Below are 24546 nucleotides of genomic sequence, written 5' to 3'. Positions count from 1 at the left end.
AGATACTCGAAATAGATTCCAAAAAACACACACGCATGGTAACGTTCGTTCCATAGCGCTTCGATTCCAATGTGTTGCGCATCTTGTCTGGTCCACATTGCGCAAAGGGTCATCCTGCGCTCACAGGTGGGCGCGCTCCCCTGGGTGCCAAGCAATCCAGACCCTAAATTTGGGTCACGGATGGACCAAGACGGCCGAGTCCCATATGTATCCCCTCCGCCAGACCCCGGACCACTCGTCCACTGGAGGAAGGTGGATGTTGGATTTGTTCACGGCGTTAGTCCCGCGAAGAGAGGAGGGACTTGGGCGGGGCTGAGGCTCTTCTCCTTTCCCATCCATTCTTAGTGGGGCGGCAGGGCTGGAGAGACCTCCGGGGAACACAGTCGCCAGTCCAGCACGGAGACCCACCTGGCCCCCCAAAAAAGAAAAAAAAGAAGAAAATTAGGAAAAATAAACCCCTGCGCCTCACGCTCGCCAGGATTGCAAATATCTCCCAAAAATATACCTGCTATTTATGGCATGTGGCTTGTAACTTTACTCCTGCTGTACTCTCTCCAAGAAGGTAAGACAAATTCCATATTGTCATTTAGTGAGTATGATAGTTTCTAAGTTGATCTAAGGGCGACCATCGATCGAAAATATTGTAAATGCATTCATTCGCAATGTGATGCGAGGCTGCCGCTTTGAGGCGTCGTCTAATTAATAGGAAATATTCATGCTTATTTTTAAGACACAAATGCAAAGGACGGCTCAAATGCGCATGTTTTTTAAGAAAGTGAGGCTAAAAAGTGTGTTTTTGTGCGAGATGTGCGCTTTCGAGCTCGGGCCCGTGACGCCTGGATTGTTTTTCGCATTACCAGTTGGGATATGAATATGTAAAATGGCTGAATGGAGAGAATGAGGTGCAAATACAGCGAGAGGTAGAAAACATGCAAATCATGCACGTTTTTCAATCGATCCCGTCTATTGCAACGAATTGCACCCCAAATTTTGCGCTCTTTAAAGTTTTCACAAGGCACGCGTGTGGTTTCTATCGATTAATTTCCCACTCATTGTGCATATTTTGCTAATTGCAGCTGTTTTGATAAGGCCGTGTCCAATCGCTCCTCCACAAAACGAGCCATTTCCTTCAGGATATTTTCGGCATTTTCATTCTTTTTTGTAATTAGCGACAATTTATTGCTATTAGTAATTTGATTAACAAAAGGCATTTCCCCGACAACGGCCCTTTTGACAAAATCAGGATAAAGCCGCATAAAGGCCCTAATTGGTGCAATTAGCCGCTTTGACGTTCAGCTTTAAAATTGTAAACGTAAAGGGGTTGGTTTCAGTAAAAAAAAAAAAGAAATCTTTCTTCCCTGGGAAATAAATCCCCCATCCTGCTGCCAAGTTGATCCTCTTCTATTAAAGTGCTTTATAATCTGGACACATCTGCATCGAAAATTGCAGAAATTAAGCACCCTTTGCACATCCGGGCCTTTGTATCAACGAATGTGTGACATTTTAAAATTAAAATGTGGAAGCCATACGTCGGCTTACTAAACAAACACAAATTCGAGGGTTTTTTTTTTCTTCTCGCACCTTCATTTATTGCAATTAGTCGTCCCATCCCTTATTTGTAATTTTTATTTTCTTAAAGCCACTATATCCAATCTCCCCTTTATTTATTTATCAACTTGAAGAAGGAATTAATGAAGTCACCGTGCGCCCTTCGTGCATGTGAATTTACGCAAATGAGGGTGTCCATACTCAGGGGAGGGGAGGTGGGCCAGATTGCAGACTTGCCCGGTCATGTTCCTCACTAATGGAGCACCTGGACCCCCAGACGTGTTCGCGCGCCTGGCGGGGTGTGCGCCCCTTTTGCGCGCGCCCGTGTGTGCGTGTGTGTCGCGTGCGTAATGGCGCGCAGAATTAAGAGAACGGGGACACCCTTGTTGTGCTTGCTCTAAATATATGGCTCTTACGCATTATGCATACACAAACGGAAATGCCAAGTTTGTCACTTTTTTGCCTTGGAATATACGCGCTCAAGTAAAAATAAAAATATGGGAGCGGAAGGAAAAAGGCACCCGCGTTTAGCAGGCAGTGTAATTAACGAGAACTGGTTAAAAGACTCAATTAAAGCACAATGCCGGTATTTCTCGACCGATTTGGAATATTCTATGAAAGTTGGGAGTTGGGTTTTATTATATCCGCACGGAATGGATTCTGAGCAATTTAACGTCCAGCGGCCTGCCAAGTGCGGGCCTTCTTTTGAGGCTCCCATTAAAAGGTTATGGTTATTTTGAGCCGTTCAAAATAAACCATAAAAACGTGAGTTTGATCTATCTCACGAAGCAATAAGGCGATCCTTCACCCATGTGTCCCCCATATGCAGCTCAACCTCCGCAAATAGAAATATGCTAAATTGGCCCTCCCTTCCCTGCAGTCCAATTCCCAGTGCTGTCTTTGCAAGGCTGCACAATTAAAGCTGCATGGTGAGCAGTAGGCACCGCTCAATGACAGAGCTGCCGGCTCCACTGAGTGACATTATTAAGGCAGCTTCCCATTTGCACAATTCCATACAAAAAATATTGATGCAATGTACAAGATTGTAAAAATCAAATGCATGTGGACCACTCTGGATGTACATGACGATTTCAAATAAGCAAGTGTGATGCATTTGCATCATTGTAGACTTGCTCTTCAGAATCACAAATTTCCATTTTGACCGTGAACAACTATTATTTTATTGCTGCAAAGTTGAGATGTGAAAGTCACTGCAGGCATCCATCATCGCATTTCTAAGTTGATGGCAAGTTAAGGAACAGAAGCAGAACTCAAAAGAAACCGCAGTGGTCGACTGGCGTATTTTTTGGGGTAGATTCATTCGGCAAATGTCAAATTCATGAAGCAAGTGGTTGTTTTTGTTCGATCTCCATCGCTCCCCTCCCGCCATCGTTTCCTCCTCTCGCAGCAACTCCCCTCCCTCTCTTTCCCTCATCACTAGGCAGAATTAAAGGCTGGGGGGAGGGGCCGTTTATGCAGACTGTGCTGGGACTTGTGATCCACAGATTTGATATTCACATTAGGAGAGAAACTGGCTGCTTTGATGTGAGGGGGGGGAGCAGATCCCAGGGGACTGCTGAAGTAGCACACTTTTCTTTTTCCACTGACACAGCACAGGCCGGGGGTGGCTGGGTGGGATGATGTTGGCGGAGGGCGTAGCAGATTGTTTGGGACAGGCCGTGCATAAAGACAGTAGGTGGGAACTATACCATATCCCTCCGTTGATTAGATGTAACCCCAAGCGCATCCCCCGCCCACTTACACGAGACCCCCGAGGATTAGCTACAAGCTTACACCTACCTTTATCTCCTGACATCCCCCCAATATTCAATTCACACCCCTTGTGACAGTCCCCGTGCACTTTTCCCTCCTCCGCTTCAGTTTTCTCCACATTATACCCCATTTGTCAAAAACCACAACTTTAGAAGTTACTTTTTACTTGATATTGGGAAGAACACCCATCACCCAATTTGATAGAAACTGCTGTCAAATTAATGCAGATGGATGGCGATAATAGAGGAACACACGCTACTACACGTCTGGTTGGGCACAGGGGTGCGAAGGCACATGTATGTTGAAACACCGGTGGCGGCTCTGGGCTTTGTTTACCACCTCTTTCCATTCCAGTTGTGTGTGAGTGTTGCATGCATGGTGCATACTCACATCCTGCTGAAGCGCAGATCAGCTGCATTATGCATGATGAAACCTTGCATAGGTTATGACTTCTACCTCTACAACATACATATTCATGCGGCGCTCTGGCAGGATGTATAAAATAGCGACTGCGGCTCTGACAGCCCGTGCAGTACTCGACTGTCGGTGCCGGGCTTTCTTTCGGACTCCGATGAGTAGGGAATTTTTCCAGTATTTACACGTCTTACTTTCTTTTTGTTTGGGAGTCAAAAAATATTCAAAACTTTGGAGAGGGATGAGACAAAAGAAGACCCTTTTATATTTTTCTCATTCTAAAATCCCCAAATGTTTATCACCTTGACAACACATTGTCTCCTCCTGTTGTGACTTTTGCTTTTGTTTGTGCAGTTGCGTGATTTTGAGTGGCGGGAGTTTGCGCTGATCCTGTTTCTGTTCCTGCTCCATCAGTCCCCCTAGTGCTCCCCAGCCTTGTGTGCCCGGGCCCCCGGGCATGTAATCCACAACCAGAGCCCACTCCTCCCTCCCCCAAGCTCTCAGGGTGACCCCCGCACTCCTCTACTTTAGCCCTGTCCCCCGATTGGGAGATTATAGATATTCCAATCTTTAATATGGCTTTATGCTCAGGGGCCATTATCAGTAATCTGCAGCGGGGAGGGAGTCTGACCTGGATTTTTTTTTCTGCTCGCCATTGGGCTGTCAGTCACATTTCATATACCATCTGTAACATTCTGCCCAGTTTGATCAATCTCAAGCTTCGGGGCACTCTCCCTTGTGATTGTGATTTTTCACTTCACCTCAAGATGGTAAAGTTAGTAGCAGCAGTGGTGACAGTGTTGATCTACAAGCGTCACTTGTGTTGAGCAGGTGTTTAACCCATTTTGTTATAGTACAGCCATTTTTAGCTTTCATGGAGTTATTTGGGTTAAATCATAACCCAGCGGACGTTTTTACGGCAACTACCTTCAACTTTTATGTTCCTCACATTAATCTCGTGCAGACAGACTTTTATGTATCCTGAATAGATGAAAGGATCTGGTATAAAAGCACTGTTAGACTATATTAACTATACTATACCATAAGAATATATCGTGACTTTATTGTTACAGACAAAATAAGACCTGTATGGCAGTTTTGCCAGTATTGAATTGTCTAGAAAAAGAATTATAGTTGTGACCCACCCCAAAAATGTATGTGGTTTAATACGCTATATAAAACAAATTCTATTAGGTAAACATATAGTTTTGAAAAGAAAATTAAAATCTAATACAACATGGTCACCGTAAAAATTAGAATAAAGACATAGCAAGACATTTATATGTCTAGCCTAGTAGTTTTTCCTCACTTAATCTTTCCTATGGTGACCCCAAATTTTCAAGACCCCCTTCCTCCAGCTTTCCTCTCACTCTTAGTTCTCAGAATGTGTTGCATGCGAGTGCCAATGAGGAGCAGTCCTGTATGTCTGTCTCTCTGTGTGCGTGCATTTGTGTGTGTGTTAAATATGTAAGGAGATTAAACTGATTTAAATCTGCGTCTGGCATAGAAATTCCAATCACATAACCTATCGTCAGTGTTCTCTCGCTTCCTCTTTGTTTGTGTAAGCGTACAACTGTATTGAGGTAGCAGGCTCCGCCCCCTTCCCCATCTACCTTATTCACCACGGGCTTTGGCCCAAATCCCTGGCTTTCTGCATCACGTGACGATAGTTTGCAGCTGGACATTTGACGTACATTTGTTACGATTTATTTTGCGATACATTTGCCTGATGTCCTGTTTTCTCTTTGCCCCTTCAGTACACAGTGAGGATGTGAGCTCTACCAGGCTGTACTTTGTGAACGCTTCCCTGCAGAGGGTAACCTACTCCAGCTCGGTGGGGGTGTCCCTACCCTGTCCAGCAGGGGGCACCCCCAGTGCCATTCTGCGCTGGTACCTGGCCACCGGCGACGACATCTACGACGTGCCCCACATCCGCCACGTGTACGCCAATGGCACCTTGCAACTGTACTCCTTCTTGCCCTCCGCCTACAACAGTTACATCCATGACAACGACTACTTCTGCACAGCCGAGAACCAGGCGGGCAAGATCCGCAGCCCCAACATCCGCATCAAAGCTGGTGAGTTGGTTGACTAGTTGGGTTGGAGGGGTGAGTCCCCGGAGGTCAAAATGAGACTTTGCATGATGAGTAGAGTGGATGTGATTAGCAGCGGAAATAAAAGGCTAGTTCACTCACAGGATCACCTGGCCCAAAATAGTCCGTCTGAACCCAAATCCAGAATGACCTAGAACATAATAAACAGAGCACAACGATTTGACGGAAGCACGTGACATTATCCCGATGTAACGCGTCAGTGTCATGAAAGGTAAAAAACACACAGAAGATAAGAAGCACCTTAAATGTGTTGATTCTGTGATCCAAATTAAATTTGACAAAAAGTGTCACGACTGATTTGAGTTTACTGTCATTGCATTAGCAGAAATAACTTTTGTATTTGCTGTTTGCAGGAGAGAAATATTGCAGGTCGGGTGATTCAATTCAATTGTCTATTTTTGGAAAATCTGACCAGACGCAGCTTCTGTGCTGTCATTTATTCCCTCTTCTCTCCTTCCTCTCCACCCAAGTTCTCCAAACTGCCCTCCCGTGTCAAACTAAATATAGCCACAGCACACTTCTTTAATTATCTCTCATTAACAACCCTAATTGGTGCTTTTCATTGATTAGACCGCGTGCCGCTGCGTTAATAAGACAAATCTCATCTCTTGTAAAATCGCACATTTGGGGATTGCAGAACTACAAATTGAGATTCCCAAGAAGAGATTGAAATTACTCAACAAATAGTAACCTCAAATCACCGCCAGAGTAAATCTGGATGATATAGTAGTTGCACCGCGTCTGTTCTCTACGGTTCATTCAGGCCAGATCCAACCCCCCCCCCCCCCCCTGCACTTCCATCCTGCCGTCAACATCTGCTTTCATATTCTGCCTCCCAACACCAAGCAGAACTAATACTCATATTCATTCTAATACTAATACTAGCGCCAAGTGGTGGATTTGAGCCAGGACCCTGAGCTTGCATGCCAGCCGGGCGTTGCCATCATTCCCTCATGACCCAAAAGCCTGGCTGCAGGAGACGAGGGATTAGCGAGAACCAAACATCCCGTAGCCTCTGTTGGGCCCTGGTGTCTCTTGAACAGGTTGCAGAGGAACTTAGTGGGGGTCTCACATTTGGATCTAAAAAAAAAAAAAGTGATGTAAATTATCATAAAATCCCTTCCAACATCAACATATGCTAGTTCTGATTGCATAGTAAAGTAATCCAACACCAGTTCCTTAGCAACCTTTTGGCAGTTCCAAGCTCCGTTTTTGCTAATGAACTTCTGCTCATGCAACATATTGAGGGGGGGAAGTGGGCAGCATAACGTTCTGAACAAAAATGATTTATTATTCATAATGAAAATAAAAAACATCCAGTGATTATCTTGTCTAATGCAAGCTATTAATGTTGAGCGCTTGGACCTAATCAAACAAAGCTCAAAAACAGGCAAACACATTTTGTGTGTACGTGTGTAGTTTTCAGGGAGCCCTACACTGTGCGGGTGGCGGACCAGCGCTCGATGCGGAGCAACGTAGCCGTGTTCAAGTGCCTCATCCCCACTGCCGTGCAGGAGTACGTCAGCGTCGTATCCTGGGAGAGAGACACGGTCTCTATCGTCCCAGGTAAGACATTGCTTCTTTTTTTTTTTTTTATATCTGCCGGCAGATGTTTTGTATGTCATTGTAGGAATCAGGATGGTTTTGATCTAGTTTGTGTCGGTGCATGACAGTTGACGTATGTTGACTTTTTTTGTGTTTTCTGTCTGCTCACTGTTCTGGATCACTGAGCTGGCCTTCCAGCTTGAACCCCCCCCACACCCCCTCTTTCCTCAGCCTCCTCTGGGCAGACATTTTCTTTTCTCCGTTTACATCTCATTGATATAAATGTCAAATCTTGACGATAACTGTAATTGACATTCCCGACTTTACGTATAGTTTCTTTCGTCGGGTCTTGGGCTTACTATTATGCACTTGAAGAAAGGAGTTGGATGGACATCATCTACATGTGAGGAGAAAAAAAAAAAGTAGTGTCAAGCCTTTATGTTTTTTTTCTATTTCCATGATGTGTCTTTTATTATGGGATCATAGCTCTTGAAAAATGTGTCAGGCTACGATATGTGCAAGTGCAATGGTGGAATGATAGAAGGAAAGGAAAACGAAGCAAGGAGGCTAGTAGGGCAAGAATGGCCTCAGGTTCCGGCAGATGGTGTTTTATATCTTATGTATGCAAAGTCCAACATTGTATCTCATAAACAGGCATCAGGGTTTTGTTTAGTAGTTGACATGAGGACAAGCATAAAAAAAATATACATATCCAGGCTTATATGGCCTTAGCTGTCGTTGGGTATTTTTATTTATTTTGTAAACAATCCGTGGATGCATGGAAATGTTTGTATCTGGATAACTAACATCTGATTTGATTGTGAACTTCAAGATGCTTTCCGTGTTTGGTATGACATCACGAGGCTGCCGTGTGTATGTATGGCTATATAGGTCACTTGATGAGCAGTGAGTGTGAAGATCAGATGCTGAACATGATGAGCTGCTCACTGAACTCGACGCTCGCCTCTGTACAAACGCTAGACGGCACAAACGCTGCGAGCCCTCACAGTGAAGCCCGTTCAACCTTGACCCTCTTTTGATCTGCGCATGCCAATCAAACATTAAATCCATGCAACAAATAAACCCAGTCACCTGTCAGTTGGAAAACAATGACCTTGCTTTCATAGAACTAGCCAACGAAAAGGAAAAAGAATTGGCCCAATGCTTGAGGGTATGACATAACACCATGCGGCCTTGCCCTCCCAAGCCCAACCGATTCCATTCTGACAGTCGCACATGTCCCCCATCTGTTTGTGTGTGTGGCTGTGTGTATATATTAATATGTGTGTTTTACATTTCTGCCTGTGTCCCACTTTCCTACCCAGATAGAACATTATAAGGGGGTTTTAAGAGGGGAGGGGGGGTGCAGGCAGACTGACCTAGTTCCCTTTCACTTGCCCGTCCCGGTACCGTCATTGGTGTGAAGTCTTGTACAAGTGTGTTTGTTCCCACATAAGGAACAATTGGAGACATGATCTGAAGGAGAGTTGGAGTAGTGACATAGAGATGAAGAGTTAGTGGACGGGCCTAAAAAAAAAAATCACCATGAGCACAGATTTAAACTGTCAGAGTAACCAGCAGAGAACTAATGAGTGGCTCCGATGCGCCCAGACTGGACCAGCAGATGGCTGTGGCCACATGAATGGCCCACAGAAGATGCCCAACTCGGCTTCCACCTAGTATAATATTGTCAAATTGAATCATAGTTTAACGTCGATGGGTAAAACGAATCCACGTTTGGATCCTAATGGGTGTCGCTGAGTGGCAAGGTCACTTACAGGCTACATTACTGATCAATTCTCAGCCCCTGGTGTCCTTGTTGGGTGTCAGCCAATTCAAACCACACGCTCTCGCACACACTAGGGTGCACCAATGGTTTATTTGAAATCAAGCTAAGCAAGGCTCAATGACTAATCTAAACTGATCAGTTTCGTAGTTGCGTCACTTTGACCTCTGCTGTGTCATATGTACCGTATTTTCCGGACTATAAGGCACACCGGATTACAAGGTGCACCTTCAATGAATGGCCCATTTTAAAACTTTGTCCTTACATAAGGCGCACCATTAATACATCATGTCAGATTTTTAATGCAAATCAAATCATTCTTCATTTGATCTTTTTTATTTCAACTTCAGACACAACAAATTACTTTATAATCACAAAATAATGATCCATAGTCTTTTTGAGTCATGATTCATAGTCTTCAGCGGGCCACTTATGATTGATTTCATGACACAATGCCTCGGGCCAGTTTAAATCTAGTAATCTGGTCCATATATAAGGCACACCGGACTATGAGGCGCACTGTCGGCTTATGAGAAAATTTTAGGTCTTTAGGTGCGCCTTATAGTCTGGAAAATACGGTACTGCAGTGCTGTTTTTATTCTAGTAATTAAATGTCTTCTTAAGACTCCACTCAGGTGACTGTTAGTAAATCTGAGCTTGTGCCCACAGAGCAAAGAATACATAAATAGAAACGCTTGTCTGAGACACCATGTACTCATGTAAACACTGGTCCGACAAATGCATTCATTTCTAGGGAGAACAAATGTACAAGCCTCCCCACACACACTTTGAATGTGACACAATAAAACCATTTCCAGATTTGACACGAACCCGCCTGAAAAGGGAAAAGCCATTAAACATTAACCTGGGCTACATTAAAGCTGCGCTCGCTGGTACGATTGTGTAGCGCTCAGCTCGCCGTGGTGTGACGGGGGAGGCCGGGGAGCACATGGCCTCCCCAGGGCTCATGGGACACAACCTCATTGACTGCCCCCCCCCTTCCCAAACTGTCCAGTGATATCACGTTTCCTCACTCCTCTTCCATCCCTTCAATGATCCTGCCACTGCTGCCCCATGTGGCACACAGCAGGGTGTGTAAGGAGGGGGGGCACATCATGCAGCTGATATCATGTAGCCAAACATGCAATAAAACCTCCATGCAAGGAAGGAAATTGCAAGATGCCGTCAGTTTGTACGCTCACGTACAATCCGACCGCATGACACTGTTTTGCAGTTTGTGAGTGCTTTTGTACGTGTAATTTTGTCCCATTTACCTCAGTGAGAGTGAGGCAGAAGCAGATGGGCTGCTGGCAGCCATCTTTTACTCAGTTAGCTTGAGTAGGCACGTGGAAGAGTGTGTTAATTAGCACAAGCGTGTGTGTGTGTGTGTGCGTGCATGTGTGTGTGCGCGCGAGGGCCACAATAGGCATAATTATTTCTGCTTGAGAGGCCAGTTTTAGGGGGGCGGGTGCTGAGTTGGGGGGGGGTGGCTGAGACGGAGAACAACAATGTCCCAACCACGGGCTTTGTGTGTGTTCAGGAGAGGGCTGACAAGTGTCGGCTATTATTGACTATTTACACACTACGACACACGCCTGCTCACGTGCACTTAACACGGAACACTCTGCATGGCCTGCCGTGTAACACACATGGCGTATGAGCATGTTTGTCGAGCATCGCCGTATCAGTGTCAATCAGTGTAAGATGGAGAGATGGGAAAGTCCCCGAGAGCACACCACTCTGACACAAATCTGGCCACCATCTCCGCCTTCAAGCCAGACTTAGTGACAATACATCTGACAGAGGGAGACTTACTCCATATTAGGTCAGATTTACTGATTTTAACTTTTAATTATTTTTTTGTTGTCATAGCCCCAATTAAGGTTAAATCATTTTCTAAGTATTCTGAGTCACTATCACAAATGAAAGCGTGTGCCAAGGCTTAGTGCGAATAAGTGAAAGGAGATCTCTTGCCTGGATTGGTTTAAGAAATAAGATTTAAGTCAAGAGGTTTTAACCCTTTTCCTCTGTTGCTTTGTTTAGGTTAGCGAGAGACGGATTAGCGCCGGGAGATTACAGCACGTTTTTCCACGAAATTGTCTTTAAGGAAACATTTAAATGTCCAGTTTGTTTCTCAGTGTTTGGTAGGCCACAAAAGTCTATTTTCTTTTAATCCCCACCAATCCTTTCATAACATAACATTTCCAAATGATTTCTGTTTAAAGTTTTAAGGCCATGTATTTGTCCTTTTCACATGATTGTATCATATATGTAACACGGCTTAGTGACAATCTTGTCAAGATAAATGTTTGTACTATAGAAACATTCAAAAAATACATTGCAAATAAGTGATTATATTTGTCACGATAGCCAAAATGAGGTCTGTATTTCTCGTGGTGACGGGGTCACGCAGAGACATAATCAAGAATCAAATGTGATCCCTGGTGGCCCTCCAAGTGTCATGTTCCGACATGACCTGGCAATCAGACCTATTGATCCGACGCACTGTTTGCTGAGCAATCACACACAGTCCCCACACCAACACTATAATGAACTAATTCCGAGTGGCTCACAAGCTCTGTTTGATGGGGTTAGTAACTAAAGTCAAGGTTTTATTGTGCGCTGGGGTCTTGCTGTAACAGGAGCGTTTAAAAAAAAAACAGACTTGGTGTGGACAACCGGAGCTCAAGGTCATGCTCAGAGGTAGCAATGAGCAACTTTAAAGAGTCTAGTGACTCTTCAAACGTCACATTGGGGTAATTTGTTTACTTTGCTACCTGGGATTTCGACGAGCCTTTCTGGTAAACACGGGCGTGTACATGCCTTTGCACGTGTGTATGTGTGTGTGATGAGTTAAGCCCTGTCTCTCTCCATGCTGGGCAGTGACACTCCTCTGCCACCAGCACTCTAATGCTTGGGGAGGGGGGGGTGCTGGTTGCAGACCAGGCAACCCACTCAGTGCTGCTAATGCAGCTCACGGCCTCAGGCCATGGGCTAAGCTGAAGTGCACCTCACCACACACACACACCATATATTCACCAACATTGTTTATCTACAGCTGAAGCAAAACAACTTGGTAGGGGGATTGGAATTGTCACTATTTTTTTATTGCCTATTTTTGGGTGGAACAGGCAGGCTCTTTTCATGAATTAACACTCTAAAGCTCAGTTTGGAGTCAGAGGTGTGTGTATCCAGGAGGTGAACCGAGGTTAGCATATTTCTACAAACTGCGGTGGATTGGGATGTGTGTGTGTGTGTGTGTGAGTGACTTTCACTCTCTCGGGACCCTCATTATCACGCCTGTCCCAGATGTCACCAAGCACATGAAACACACATCATGAATAATGGAGTGCTATTTCTACATCTTCCTCCACCTCGGCCCCTCGTTTTCCTCTGATGCCTCGTCCCGCTCGCGGCCCGCTTCTTCTTTTCCCGGATGGTCCGTTTAGTTTTACGCAGCGTCGTAGGTGCATTCATGGAGGGCGACGTGGCTCGGCAGTGCGGGGTTGTATCTATGGAAACTACATCCTTTGCATGAGAAGACTTTTACGAGGGACCCCGTTGAGCATCTCACATGCACTCCCTAGCCACCCATCCCCCAGTGTTTACCGTTTAAAGTCATACAGGGCAATTTGGGACGCGGCGGTCGGTGGAGCGGAAGAGACGTGGTCCCGTCGCAATGGAAACTGGACTTTTAGTCTGTCTGCTCCACCCCTCCTCTCCTCTCCCACCATTCTTCTTCTTGACCTTTGTGTCCTCTTGTCTTGTTGGTGCACGCGACTGTCCGGTATTAGCCACGGCAAAGAGAGGCCATGATTGAAAGCTGAGGTAAGCAGTCAGAATTGCTCAGGAAAGGCCACAGCAGTTTGGATTAGACACTGAAGCGTGGCTTTTTAATGAAAACACCACAGAGATGCCCGTCCAGTGAACGAACGGAGAGGAAGCGAGAAGGAAAAGAGTGATATTGCTCATGCGGCGTGGGCTTAACTGGCAGCGTGACTTCTGCCCCGTCTGAGCGGCTCGGTCGCCTGAACAAAGTCTCTTTCATGGAGGAGATGCGGCGGGGTGGGCCCCCGACGCACGATGGCTTGTTAAGCATTACTCGGGCCTGCTTTGAATGCGAAGTGAAGGAGTTAAGAGGACGCCATTCATGGAGGTTAAGTGCCAAAGAGAATAAAAGCTAGACAAGTGTATATATTTAATTGGCGGACACCTGCTTGTGCTATGCAGTGTAGAGCGAGCGAGCAATGTTAGGGTGTGCACTTTGATGCAACACCCCTTTTTTTTTTTTTTTTTTTTTTGGCATAAGGTTTGAAAGGAAGACACGGGCTGGTTCCTCCTCCGCGATTTTCATTGCTCTTTCTCCATGCCATTCTTCTCCTTGAATATTTCTTCCAATGGAGCAGCTTCCGCTACAATTGCTCACAACTAAGCATTATATTTTTGTGCCGATTGAGAAACACACTTTGTCCTATTTTTAAAAGCCGGGTTGTGATGACTTTGTGTGTGTGAGTTGATACCAGCACCACAGAGAGTTATTCCAGAATTCTTTCCTCCTCTTCTTCCCATGACAGTCGCAATTCTTTGATCCATTCCTCCTCCCATCTAGTTTCACCTTCTTTTGGATTCTTCTCTGCGACAGAATGCAGTTTTCTAACGTCAAAGTCGGGTTTTTGAACTCTTTGGTTGTCATCCAATTACAATTGGAAAGGAAACACTGTTTTGCTTGTCCGCTGCAGGTTCATTTGTATGCTCGGATGGGTTGCTGTTCCATGAATATGAGAGGCTAAACAGTAACAATGAGTAAAAGTTGTGAAATATTTGACAAGAATGTTCATTTAAACCGTGTTTATGAATTGATTTTCATTTTCAAATAGCCGCTTACTTCGATTGGCTACAAAAACAGCCAGAGCTATTTTTAGCAACTACATACTGACCGTGTTTTTTTTGTTTTGTTTTTCTCTCAGATTTGTTATTTTGACTCCCTTTTTACCATCGTCATTTTTTCTGCAGCTCGGCAACACGGTTTCATCTCTGACTAGGCTAACGTCGTGCTTTCATAATTTGCTAAAATGACGCGGAATGAGTGTGGCAGTGAGGAGACCCTAGCAACAGGGACACGATGAAGAACGTGTGAAGGAGGGTGCGTTGGGGAAAGATGCAGAACATCAATAAATAATGGGCCCGCTGAGGAGGTGGAAATATGGGCCTCGTTATTTTTGCGCCGACGCCTTCATTTGCATGGGGGAAAAATGTGGCTGCTGCTAACCTGCTCATGCTCACACCCATTGCACACGCAGTCTTGGCCCAAAATGGCCTACCGTATGCATCCTTTTTATTAGCAGTGTGTGGGGGTTTTTTTCCCCCTCCCTCCCACATTTAAAATTTCATCTTGGATTACAGTCTTCTTCATTATTATTTGTCACAGCTCTGTCTCAGAGCTCGTAGACATGTTGTCATATTAGGAAAGTGAACTTTTATGTCACAGTTGTTGGGGAAATACAATTGGGAATTGGATCCGGTATTCTAATTTTTCATCTCTTTCAATACAGCAATAGAACCAAAAATAGAAACTATCGTTTGTGATTTATTTATTTTTTTAATTTGATCAGAAAATAGTCTGCATTTTTTTCACAGTCGAATGAATGAAAACTCACAATCAAATATTGGATATTATGTTCACTTTCCATCCAATATGAATAAAAAATTCCAACATTTGCCCGCCGGAAAGTCTTTCTTTCCACTAATGGGTTGTATTGAGACTCAAATGGACCTCATGCAAAATTCCAACAATGTCAGCTCTCCTGGAGGCAGTGTAGCCTCTTTCTGGATGAACACACTTTTTATAGAGCCATTTATGTTGAAGAAAAATGTCTGCAGTAAACCAAAACAAGCCCTAATAGTGCTGTTAGAACCGCTACCTGTTTTTGTCCCATGCAAGCGTGTGCACTTTTAACGGACATTGGCTCTGTTTCTTGTTAGCTTGTCAAGTAAGCATGAATAAAAGCTGAGGGAGCACAGTGATTTGGTAATTAATATTTTACTCCGTCTGCCACTCTGCTCGGAGACCGCGAGGAGGAGGCTGCGTCACCGAGACGGATCCAATGAAGGAAATGACTAATGAGAGCCTACTATAAGATAGATGGATTTTACACTAGCCACTCGTCCGAGACGGACGGTGTCAGTAAGGGAAATCATGTGATTGAATCAGCAGATAGGATGAATTCAGTGTGCGGCAAAGGACGGAAATTGCGCTTTTGACACATCCCGCTGATCTCGCCGCCGCTCGACTTGTGTCGGAGTGTTTTGACAAGCCACTTGTCACTGCAGTGGGTGTAGCGCTTTTAAAGTACTCATTATCCTGTAAGGCTTCTTTGCAGGGGGGCAAACAAAGGCGGCGGTGAAATTGCAGCCTGCGTCTTCTCGCAGGGTCACACGAAATATACAACGCAAACATGTAGTCAATAAATCCGCCATACTGGCTCCATCAACCAATACAGTAAAGATTGTTGATGAAACACAAATGTTGTTAAATACTCAAATGAGAATTGAAGGTCTCTTTTCTTCCAGGTAACAGGTTCTTGCTGACCTCCTTTGGAGCTCTGTACATCTCAGATGTCCAGAAGGAGGATGCCCTCTCCACCTACCGCTGCATTACCAGGCATAAATACAGCGGGGAGACGCGCCAAAGCAATGGAGCCAGGCTCTCCGTCATGGGTCAGATAGAATCTTCTGAATTTCTCCCACAACTTCAGAGCTTCAATCAATTGATCTCGGCATGTCCTTCTGGTTTCATTCCAAATCTCCAGACCCCAATGAGTCCTCACCCACCATCTTGGACAGTTTTCAAGCAGGGGAGGTGTACGCGGGCCAGAGTATCGAGCTCCCCTGCATAGCGGGAGGTTACCCCAGCCCGACTGTGCGTTGGCTGAAAGATGGCCGCCCGCTGCCCTCGGACGCCCGCTGGACACGGCGTTTGACGGGGCTGACCATCAGCGACCTGCGACTGGAGGACAGCGGCAGCTACGCATGTGAAGTCACCAACAGTTTTGGCTCCAAGGAAGTGTCTGGACAGCTTCACATAATAGGTGTGTGAGCTCTACACACACACACACTCACGGACACACACTAACTGACAGACTACCACACTCTCTCCTCTAGCTGGCAGACAATCCCATTTACACACTCCTCTCCTTTTTGGTTTCAGGGCCACATACTGTGTGAGTGTCTGTAACAAACATGTGAGAGCAACTGTACATGCTGCCCCAACATGTCAGTTTTCAAAATGGGCGACAGCGATGTAATTTACTGAGACTGAAGCCATAACACAGCTGCCAGCCCAACTCAGCATCACTGCGGAGGAGGAGGGTGAGCAAGATGGTGGTAGAGAGTAGAGACTAGGGGTCAGAGACAAGATGAGTAGACATTGCACTAGAATGACATGAGCGGCAAAGTAACACCATAATAATCATGTAGGACAGAGAGGTAAAAGTGTCTAAGCGTATGGATAAACAAAAGCCAGACGCCATCCTCTCGCTCGCTGTTCAGCTTTGCCACTGGGCACATCATGGCAGCACACTCTGTGACTCTGACAGGATGGGGTGGGCTGTGTGTGTGTGTGTGTTGCTTGGAAGGCACAGCAATGCCCCCTAGCACACACCACCAGCTGCCTTATTGCTCACTGACATTTTGCACACACACATAAGTGGACATCCATGTGAAGCGATATCTCCAGCTGCTTTTTTAATGAGCACGTCCAGCCGATTGAGTCACCGCTGCTGATTGTGCTCTGGCTGCTCTGCGGAAGGAAATCGACACTGTATTCGTAATTCTGTGTTACTTTGCGTGACGTCCTTCTTTCAGATCCACTTCGAGTGACCTTATCCCCCAAGAACCTGAAAACCGGAATTAGCAGCACGCTCTTCTTTACCTGCACTGTGGAAGGTTCTCCAGAATACACCATCAGCTGGTACCGGAACACGGAACCCATCTTCCCCGATCAGCACATCTCCATCCAGGGTCAACACAACGACACACTGCAGATCACTGCGGCGCAAAAGTTCCACTCTGGGGCCTACCAGTGCTTTGCTTCCCGCAAGGGCCACACATCTCAGGACTTTTCCATCATTCTGCTGGAGGGTATGTTGGAAGGGGACGCCAATGATGATGTCCAGCGTGTCATCAAATCGTTCATAGTTGTCTGATTTTTGTCGTCAGACGGTACCCCACGGATTGTGACGTCCTTCAGCGAGAAGGTGGTGAACCCCGGCGAGCCTTTCTCCCTGGTGTGTGAGGCCAAAGGAGCGCCGCCGCCCTCCATCACCTGGACGCTAGACGACGAACCCGTGGTGCGAGACTCCATCTACAAGACCAGCCAGTACACCCATTCCGACGGCCTGACCGTGTCCCACGTCAACGTCAGCAACCCGCTCATCCGAAACGGGGGAGTTTATCGTTGCGTCGCACGCAACTCGGCCGGCAGCGCCGAGTACCAAGCGCGCATAAACGTAAGAGGTGCCTGTCTGCTTTTCAATATAAATGCACTCTACACTTCATTCTATACAAATACATTACACCTAGTGAAGAAAATGAAAAAAATATGTGTAGACACTGATACCTTGACTTATGGGTGCCCCAACCTTGGGGGTTTTCAATGTCGTTTTCTTTACATTATTATTTTATTTCTTTTTATTTTGGACCATTTTGGCTCTACATTTTCGCGTTAGCTGTATTTTCTTAAGCACTACAATAGGGTTATGATAATTGTTCAATTTTCATTATAGTAACTATTTATTTCAAAAATGGATCTAATAAAGGAGTAAATTGAGTTGCGAGATTGGTCACGGAGAAAATCAAACTTGTAAGTCAAGGTACCAGCGTCTGCTCATCAATTTGTGGTATAGATAATTAAGATAACGAAAACAAATACAAATACCCTCAGTCACTTTTAGCAAAGGGAGCAAAACTAACCTCCCTGTAACCTCTCAACTTACCCCAATCACTCTGTCCATCGACCTTTATCGCTTCACCTTCTGTTTCCATGGCCGTTCCATCTCTCTGCCACGACCTCCCTCACCTCATCGGCCCGTCTTTCCGACCACTGTGTCCGCCCCGCCACCCCCTCCCTCTTTTCCCCGTGTCTCCAGGTCCACCCCGAATCAGACCCATGCGAGACATGACGGCAGTGGCTGGCAGGAACACGTACATTACGTGCCGTGTCATTGGGTACCCTTACTACTCCATTAAGTGGCTGAAGGACGGCATGCAGCTGCCCGATAATCACCGCCAAGTGTTGTTTGACAATGGCACCCTGCGGCTAACGGACGTGCAGAAGGGCGCCGACGAGGGCACCTACCTTTGTAGTGTTCTGATCCAGCCGCAGGTGTCAATCAACCAAACTGTGCATGTTTCTGTTAAAGGTAAGTGGAAGGAATCTGTTCAAGCGGTCAACCTACAACATTTAGGTCACTTTGTACAATACTATTGTCCCCCCCAAAAAAACTCGCTACATTTTTTGCAGGCCGTACCAGTCACATATTTTGTGTTTTAGCCGATTTATAGACTCAATTTGACTATGGGAGGGGTAACGATGGTGGCCGGGCAGCTACAGAGGTGTTTATGTGCCTGTGCCTGCGTGTGTCTGATTTAATTAGATGAATAATAATGAAGCCCAGATTAAATCCCCCAGATGTCTCAGCTGTAGTACCGCCGCGCCAACCTCTATTACTATGGCAACGGAACGACTTCCTCCTGCCAATTGGATCCTAACCAGAGTGGCTCTACAGGAGATGGGGGGGTGCAAATGGGGGAGCCCTACTGGCCTTCTCTCACCATAGATGCCACTCTTTCACATCAAGCCAGTCATTTGTCAAGAGCTCCTCTCTCTCCCCCTAGTGCCACCTCTCATCCAGCCCTTCGACATCCCCTCTACCTCAGTGGGGAAGCTCATCTACATAGCCTGCGTGGTGTCATCCGGGGACATGCCCATACGCATCACCTGGCACAAAGACGGCCAGCTCATTGTGCCAGGGCCCACCTCCGGCGTTGCGATCGAGACCAAAGAGTTCATGAGCTCCCTCCAAATTTCCAAGGTGACATTAAAACACAACGGAAACTACACTTGCATCGCCAGCAACGCCGCCGCCACCGTCAGCTGGGAGCGACAGCTGATTGTTACCGGTGAGGCACTAATAAATATATATATATAGCTGAAACCGCTGAAACTATAAGTTGAGTCCGACTTTGTGTTTCTCAGTGCCACCGCGTTTTGTGGTGCAACCAAACAACCAGGACTGCATCTACGGCAAAGCTGGAGTTCTCAACTGCTCGGTGGAGGGTTACCCACCTCCAAAAGTCATGTGGAAACACGCTAAAGGTCAAACATAATGACAACATCTCAGCGTTCACATAAATAAGAGTCCACGTAAAAAAACGGGTTATGTCACGCAGGTGTCGGAAACCCCCAGCAGTACCATCCAGTCCCTCTCACCGGTCGCATCCAGATCATGTCCAACGGGTCGCTGCTCATCCGACATGTACTGGAGGATGACCGCGGGTACTACCTGTGTCAGGCCTCTAACGGAGTGGGCTCAGACATCAGTAAGAGCATGATCCTCACTGTCAAGAGTAAGTGGCAATTATTTCATCTTTACTTTTTTTTTTTTTATTCTGGTGGAAAATCAACTGGATGCATTTTTTTTGCCTTAGGCTAGTACGTATACTGTAGACCAAACTTAATAAAATCCTCCGTCCCTAACTGGGGGTAGATTTACTATTGAATGATGTGTTCCATCCGCCCGTCAGTGTACTGCCCAATGTTTGTGGAAAAGGACTGATGAATTAGTGATGAAAACAAAACCACAAGAACCCCTATAATCAATAATCCATGTCTGAGCGGAGGAGAGAATCGAAGCAGGGGTGTGGAATGAGGCAGGCGCAAAAGATGCAGCCAGCGGGGCTTAAGAAGTGAAATGCAAGAAGAAGGGAAGCTATGGAGATGGTTCTACTATTTGTAGTCCCTCCTCCATTTCCATTACCTCTTCCCTGCTCCCTTGTCTCATTATGCCATGTAATGCTATTTGTCATACTGACACGGCTCTGCCGTTCTTCTCAGTCCCCGCGATGATCACCAGCCACCCCAACACCACCATGGCCAGGAAGGGCCAGACCAAGGAGTTGAACTGCACAGCTCGAGGCGAGCAGCCCATCATCATCCGTTGGGAAAGAGGCGACACGGTCATCGACGCCGAGAGAAACCCCCGTTATTCCATCACCATCAACAAAAAGGGAGATGAAGTCATCTCCACCCTAAAGGTCAAATATTGAGCGCGATGTACATGACATGTTTGATGTCTTTGTGGCCGTGTAGCTGAGGAGTAAGAAGAAGAATTACTTGTGTTATTTAAAATAATTAAAAACATAAATAATTCAGATGAGGATGTAAAAAGTGATTAAATTCTACAAAGACATTTGGGCAACCTTTGTGCTACTTGCTAGTCTATAATTTTGATCTGACATTTGAGCTGGTTATCATTTTTCTCGCTTGCAGCTGAACCCAGCAGACAGAGGAGATTCTGTCTTCTTCTCTTGTCACGCCATAAATTCCTACGGAGAAGGTCGAGGACTCATCCAACTCACTGTGCAAGGTAACATGTTTCAAACTTGACTCGTATGTTTGGATCAGAGATCCAATGGAGACATCTGATCTTACAAATTCTGTATTCACGTACACTCGCAGAACCGCCAGATCCCCCTGAACTGGAAGTAAGAGAGGTGAAGGATAGAAGTATGAACCTACGCTGGATCCAAAGGTTTGACGGGAATAGCATCATCACAAGCTATGACATTGAGTACAAGAACAAGTCAGGTAGCTAGCCCAAAACCTTCCAGACATGTTTTAATGATCTGTCTCGTTCCAAAAAAAACATGAAAATCCTGATCTCTTCCCTTGTCAGACTCGTGGGACCACATGTACACAACCAGGAACATCTCACCCACCAACAACCAAGCCAATATTGTCGAGCTGCACCCGGCTTGCGTGTACAGCATCCGCATGTATTCCTACAACAAGATTGGCCGGAGCCTTCCAAGCAAAGAGCTAACAATCAGTACCGAAGAAGCACGTGAGTCATCTTTCTCGTGTGGAAAAACGGTTCCGAATTGTGACATTCATAATTTATGCGATGCCTTGCCTTCAATAGCACCTGATGGACCACCAATGGATGTGATCCTGCAGCCCATGACATCACAGAGCATTCGGGTCACATGGAGGGTAAATTACTGACAATATCAGAAAATATGTGCCAGTTATGCCAAGGAACTGTTTCAAAGCACTGGCTTAGCATCCAATCCGATTGCTCACCATATGTCTCTACTTGGACGATATCTGGGGATTGCTCGACTTTGCAGTGATGTAATAATAATAATGGCAGTGAAATAATATTGCAGATGCGTTTAGTATTTCAGCTCTTGTTAACGTCTTTTCTGGGGCAACGCGTAGTTATTTAGATTCTCGTAGCGTTACTATTGTGTTATTTGTGCGCTCAAGTGCAAATCAGTGGGAAGCACATTACCCTGTAATCATGCTAAACAAACATGCTACTATATTCAGTCACCGCCCCCAGAAATGGGACACTAAATATACTGTAATTTTATCTCCCTTTTTACTTATGTCCAAGTAAAAAATAAAATAAACACGTAGATCAGTCCATTTGAACGTTCTCAACACATCTCTTCAAGGCACCCAAGAAGGAGCTGCAGAACGGTGTCATCCGGGGCTATCAGATTGGCTACCGAGAAAACGGCCCAGGCAGCAATGGCCAATACAGCATTGTGGAAATGAAAGCTACCGGTGACAGTGAAGTATACACCCTGGACAACCTCAAGAAGTTTGCCCAGTACGGAGTGGTGGTCCAGGCTTTCAACAGAGCTGGAACGGGGCCTTCTAGTACGGAGATCAATGCAACCACGCTGGAAGACGGTAAGGAAGATGTTTATGGTGACAAAATAGTTGCATTAAAGCCACAATCGAACAATAACATAAAAACTGCTAACGTAGATTTACACACACACGAAGACTAAAAATTTAGAGCACCCCCACCTCCCACCCCATGAGCCTTTCTCCTTTAATTAGCACCCTCGTTAGGCTGGTTGAAGCCGAGGGAGGAACGAGGAACCTTATTATACTCCCTTCTCACCTTCTCTTTGTCATTGTCTCACTGCTTTTTGGTTCAATCTGGGTCAAATATTTTCCTTGGCTTTTATTATTCTCCAATGATTCTCTCATTGGGCCGTACTGCTGCTTTCCTTTTGTGTTGATGCCTTGATGGTGTTTTTGTATTTGCCCAGACAAGTTGTCTGGATCTGTCACCTCAAGTGCAATTACGTTGAAGATGAACATCGGCGCTTCTCTAGATTTTATCCTCCACATCTCGTTCACCCCACCCGACTCATTTGCATTCGAACCCCCTTGTGGTGTAGCTACTTTACTATTGGCTCATATCTCTCCCACCCACTCTCATCACAGAGCCCTCTCCTCCATGTTCTTCTCCTCCATTTCTTGAACAAGGAGCCATTGAGAGCTCATTTGAGCTTATTTGACTGATTTATTCCTGCCTGTGGCTTGCAGGGTTGAAGTTCTTCAAATGTCAGCAGACTATCTCAATCCGTCTGCCCGTTTTAACGATAGCAATGACCCGCGCGGCTGCAGCCCTAAGCTAATAATTCACCTATTTGCTGTGTGTGTGTGTGTGTGTGTATATCCCAGTACCCAGCGAACCGCCACAGAACGTACGAGCCATCTCGGTCACGTCAGACGAGGCGGTGATCACGTGGGCGGAGCCTCCACGGCTGACGCTGCACGGTGTGCTGAAAGGCTACCGGGTTGTGTTTTGGTCTCTCTTCCCCGACGGAGGTGGGTGCTGTGGGGGCCGGGCCCAATGGCCAATGCAGAGTAATTATCATCTATATCATTCTAAACTTCACCAAATAGCCCCCCCCCTCACTGTTGATGTCGTTGACGTGTGTGTACCCCATAAAGCACTTCCTTTTTCTATTTTTTGTTTTTTGTTGTTGTTGTAGTTAAATATGTTTGTGTGTAAATGTCATATACTGTATGCTCTATGTGCTTGACGTAGTAGTGTTTATGTTAGTGTGTATTTTAGTGCTGCAATATTTTAGATGCAATTTAAAATTCTAAAATGTGTCAATACTTTGGTTACAATTGTTGTTTTGTATCCGTAGATGTTGTGTGATTTATGTTTGTGTACACTGAACCTCCACTTTTAACTTCTCAACTCACTTCAACATAGTTCCTGTCTGTCAAGATGGCGCCAAAGTTTTACTTTTATTGCTTTGGCCTGAAAAGAAAATCAGTAAATAATGCAGACTATTGTCGGAAAAAAAAAGATTCATAAAGGCCAAACTATGTGGAGGTTCAATGTCGTGATTAATAAGCAAAATACAGACAGTGTATTGAATTATTTCAATGGTTAAAAAATTCTCAGAGTGGGGAGAGATGCAGAACATCACCACCACACGTGAGCAGGTGGAGCTGAGAGGACTGGAGAAATTCACAAATTACAGTGTTCAAGTGCTAGCGTATACACAAGCTGGCGACGGAGTCCGCAGCAACGTGCTGTACATCCAAACTCGTGAAGATCGTAAGTCCACACACACACACACAAGAAATTTACATACATTTATGCTGGGTGTATCTCAAACCCATGACAAAAGCTGGTTGATGCTAGCAAGCTCCATTAGTGGTGCTAATGAGAATTAAGAGGCTTTGGGTACACGGCTCAGGGCTGAGCGAGGTCTGGTGGGAGGGGCTGGGTCTTCTTTTTCTCTCCCAGCATATAGCACACAGGAATCAACCATCATCCCGGGCCTGCATCCGTTCCGTCAACCTCCTTGCTGTAGGCAGAAAGATTAACTCCTCTTGGATTAGAATGAATTAATTTTGTGCTTACACCATTGGAGGGGGGATTATCTGTAGAGGAAGGGGCATGGGTGGCAAACAAGGGGTGAAGATGGGGAGATATACAGAAACACCATGCAGCTTATTGTGTGTCTTGAAGTCTCCTTGTGTCTTTTTGTGTCACCCCCCCCCCCCCCCCCCCCCCCCGCCCCTCTCTTATCAGAACAACGGATCACAATGCACCAATCATGTTTCCTTATCGCAACACGGGGCCACACAGGGTGGACTGCAGAATTCTCTGCGGATTCTGGGCACCATATTGGGATTGAACTCACTTCATTTATGACAATGCGCTTTCCCATCCTCAGCAAGCTATCAAACGCTTCACCCTTCCCTCGCTTGTAAAAGCTACCCTGTTACATCCCGTCTGAGTAGCGAGTGGCTGAATA

At 45.7% G+C, this 24546-nt stretch overlaps 1 protein-coding gene across 3 annotated transcripts in view; it reads left to right on the top strand.

The window, feature by feature from the left end:
* The first annotated feature begins 504 nt into the window (after nucleotides 1-504).
* The window catches only part of LOC133168268 (cell adhesion molecule DSCAML1-like), a 30177-nt gene continuing 6135 nt past the window's right edge, over nucleotides 505-24546 (top strand). For 2 of the 3 annotated variants that reach the window (XM_061299719.1, XM_061299721.1), the window contains exons 1-19: nucleotides 505-562; nucleotides 5493-5813; nucleotides 7269-7415; nucleotides 15751-15897; nucleotides 15990-16268; nucleotides 17044-17319; nucleotides 17398-17694; nucleotides 18327-18599; nucleotides 19075-19359; nucleotides 19436-19555; nucleotides 19630-19806; nucleotides 20294-20493; nucleotides 20729-20825; nucleotides 20918-21046; nucleotides 21135-21302; nucleotides 21381-21451; nucleotides 21919-22159; nucleotides 22946-23131; nucleotides 23685-23840. In XM_061299719.1, the coding sequence (XP_061155703.1) occupies nucleotides 520-562; nucleotides 5493-5813; nucleotides 7269-7415; nucleotides 15751-15897; nucleotides 15990-16268; nucleotides 17044-17319; nucleotides 17398-17694; nucleotides 18327-18599; nucleotides 19075-19359; nucleotides 19436-19555; nucleotides 19630-19806; nucleotides 20294-20493; nucleotides 20729-20825; nucleotides 20918-21046; nucleotides 21135-21302; nucleotides 21381-21451; nucleotides 21919-22159; nucleotides 22946-23131; nucleotides 23685-23840 (3613 nt within the window). In that variant the 5' untranslated portion in view covers nucleotides 505-519. The remainder of the gene's footprint in view (nucleotides 563-5492; nucleotides 5814-7268; nucleotides 7416-15750; nucleotides 15898-15989; nucleotides 16269-17043; nucleotides 17320-17397; nucleotides 17695-18326; nucleotides 18600-19074; nucleotides 19360-19435; nucleotides 19556-19629; nucleotides 19807-20293; nucleotides 20494-20728; nucleotides 20826-20917; nucleotides 21047-21134; nucleotides 21303-21380; nucleotides 21452-21918; nucleotides 22160-22945; nucleotides 23132-23684; nucleotides 23841-24546) is intronic. The other variant, XM_061299722.1, reaches the window with a different exon arrangement.

The sequence above is a fragment of the Syngnathus typhle genome, linkage group LG15 (genome assembly GCF_033458585.1).
Source record: "Syngnathus typhle isolate RoL2023-S1 ecotype Sweden linkage group LG15, RoL_Styp_1.0, whole genome shotgun sequence".
In the NCBI taxonomy this organism is placed as follows: domain Eukaryota; kingdom Metazoa; phylum Chordata; class Actinopteri; order Syngnathiformes; family Syngnathidae; genus Syngnathus; species Syngnathus typhle.
The sequence above is the reverse complement of the archived record's forward strand: the minus strand, read 5'-3'. Positions and strand labels throughout refer to the sequence as shown.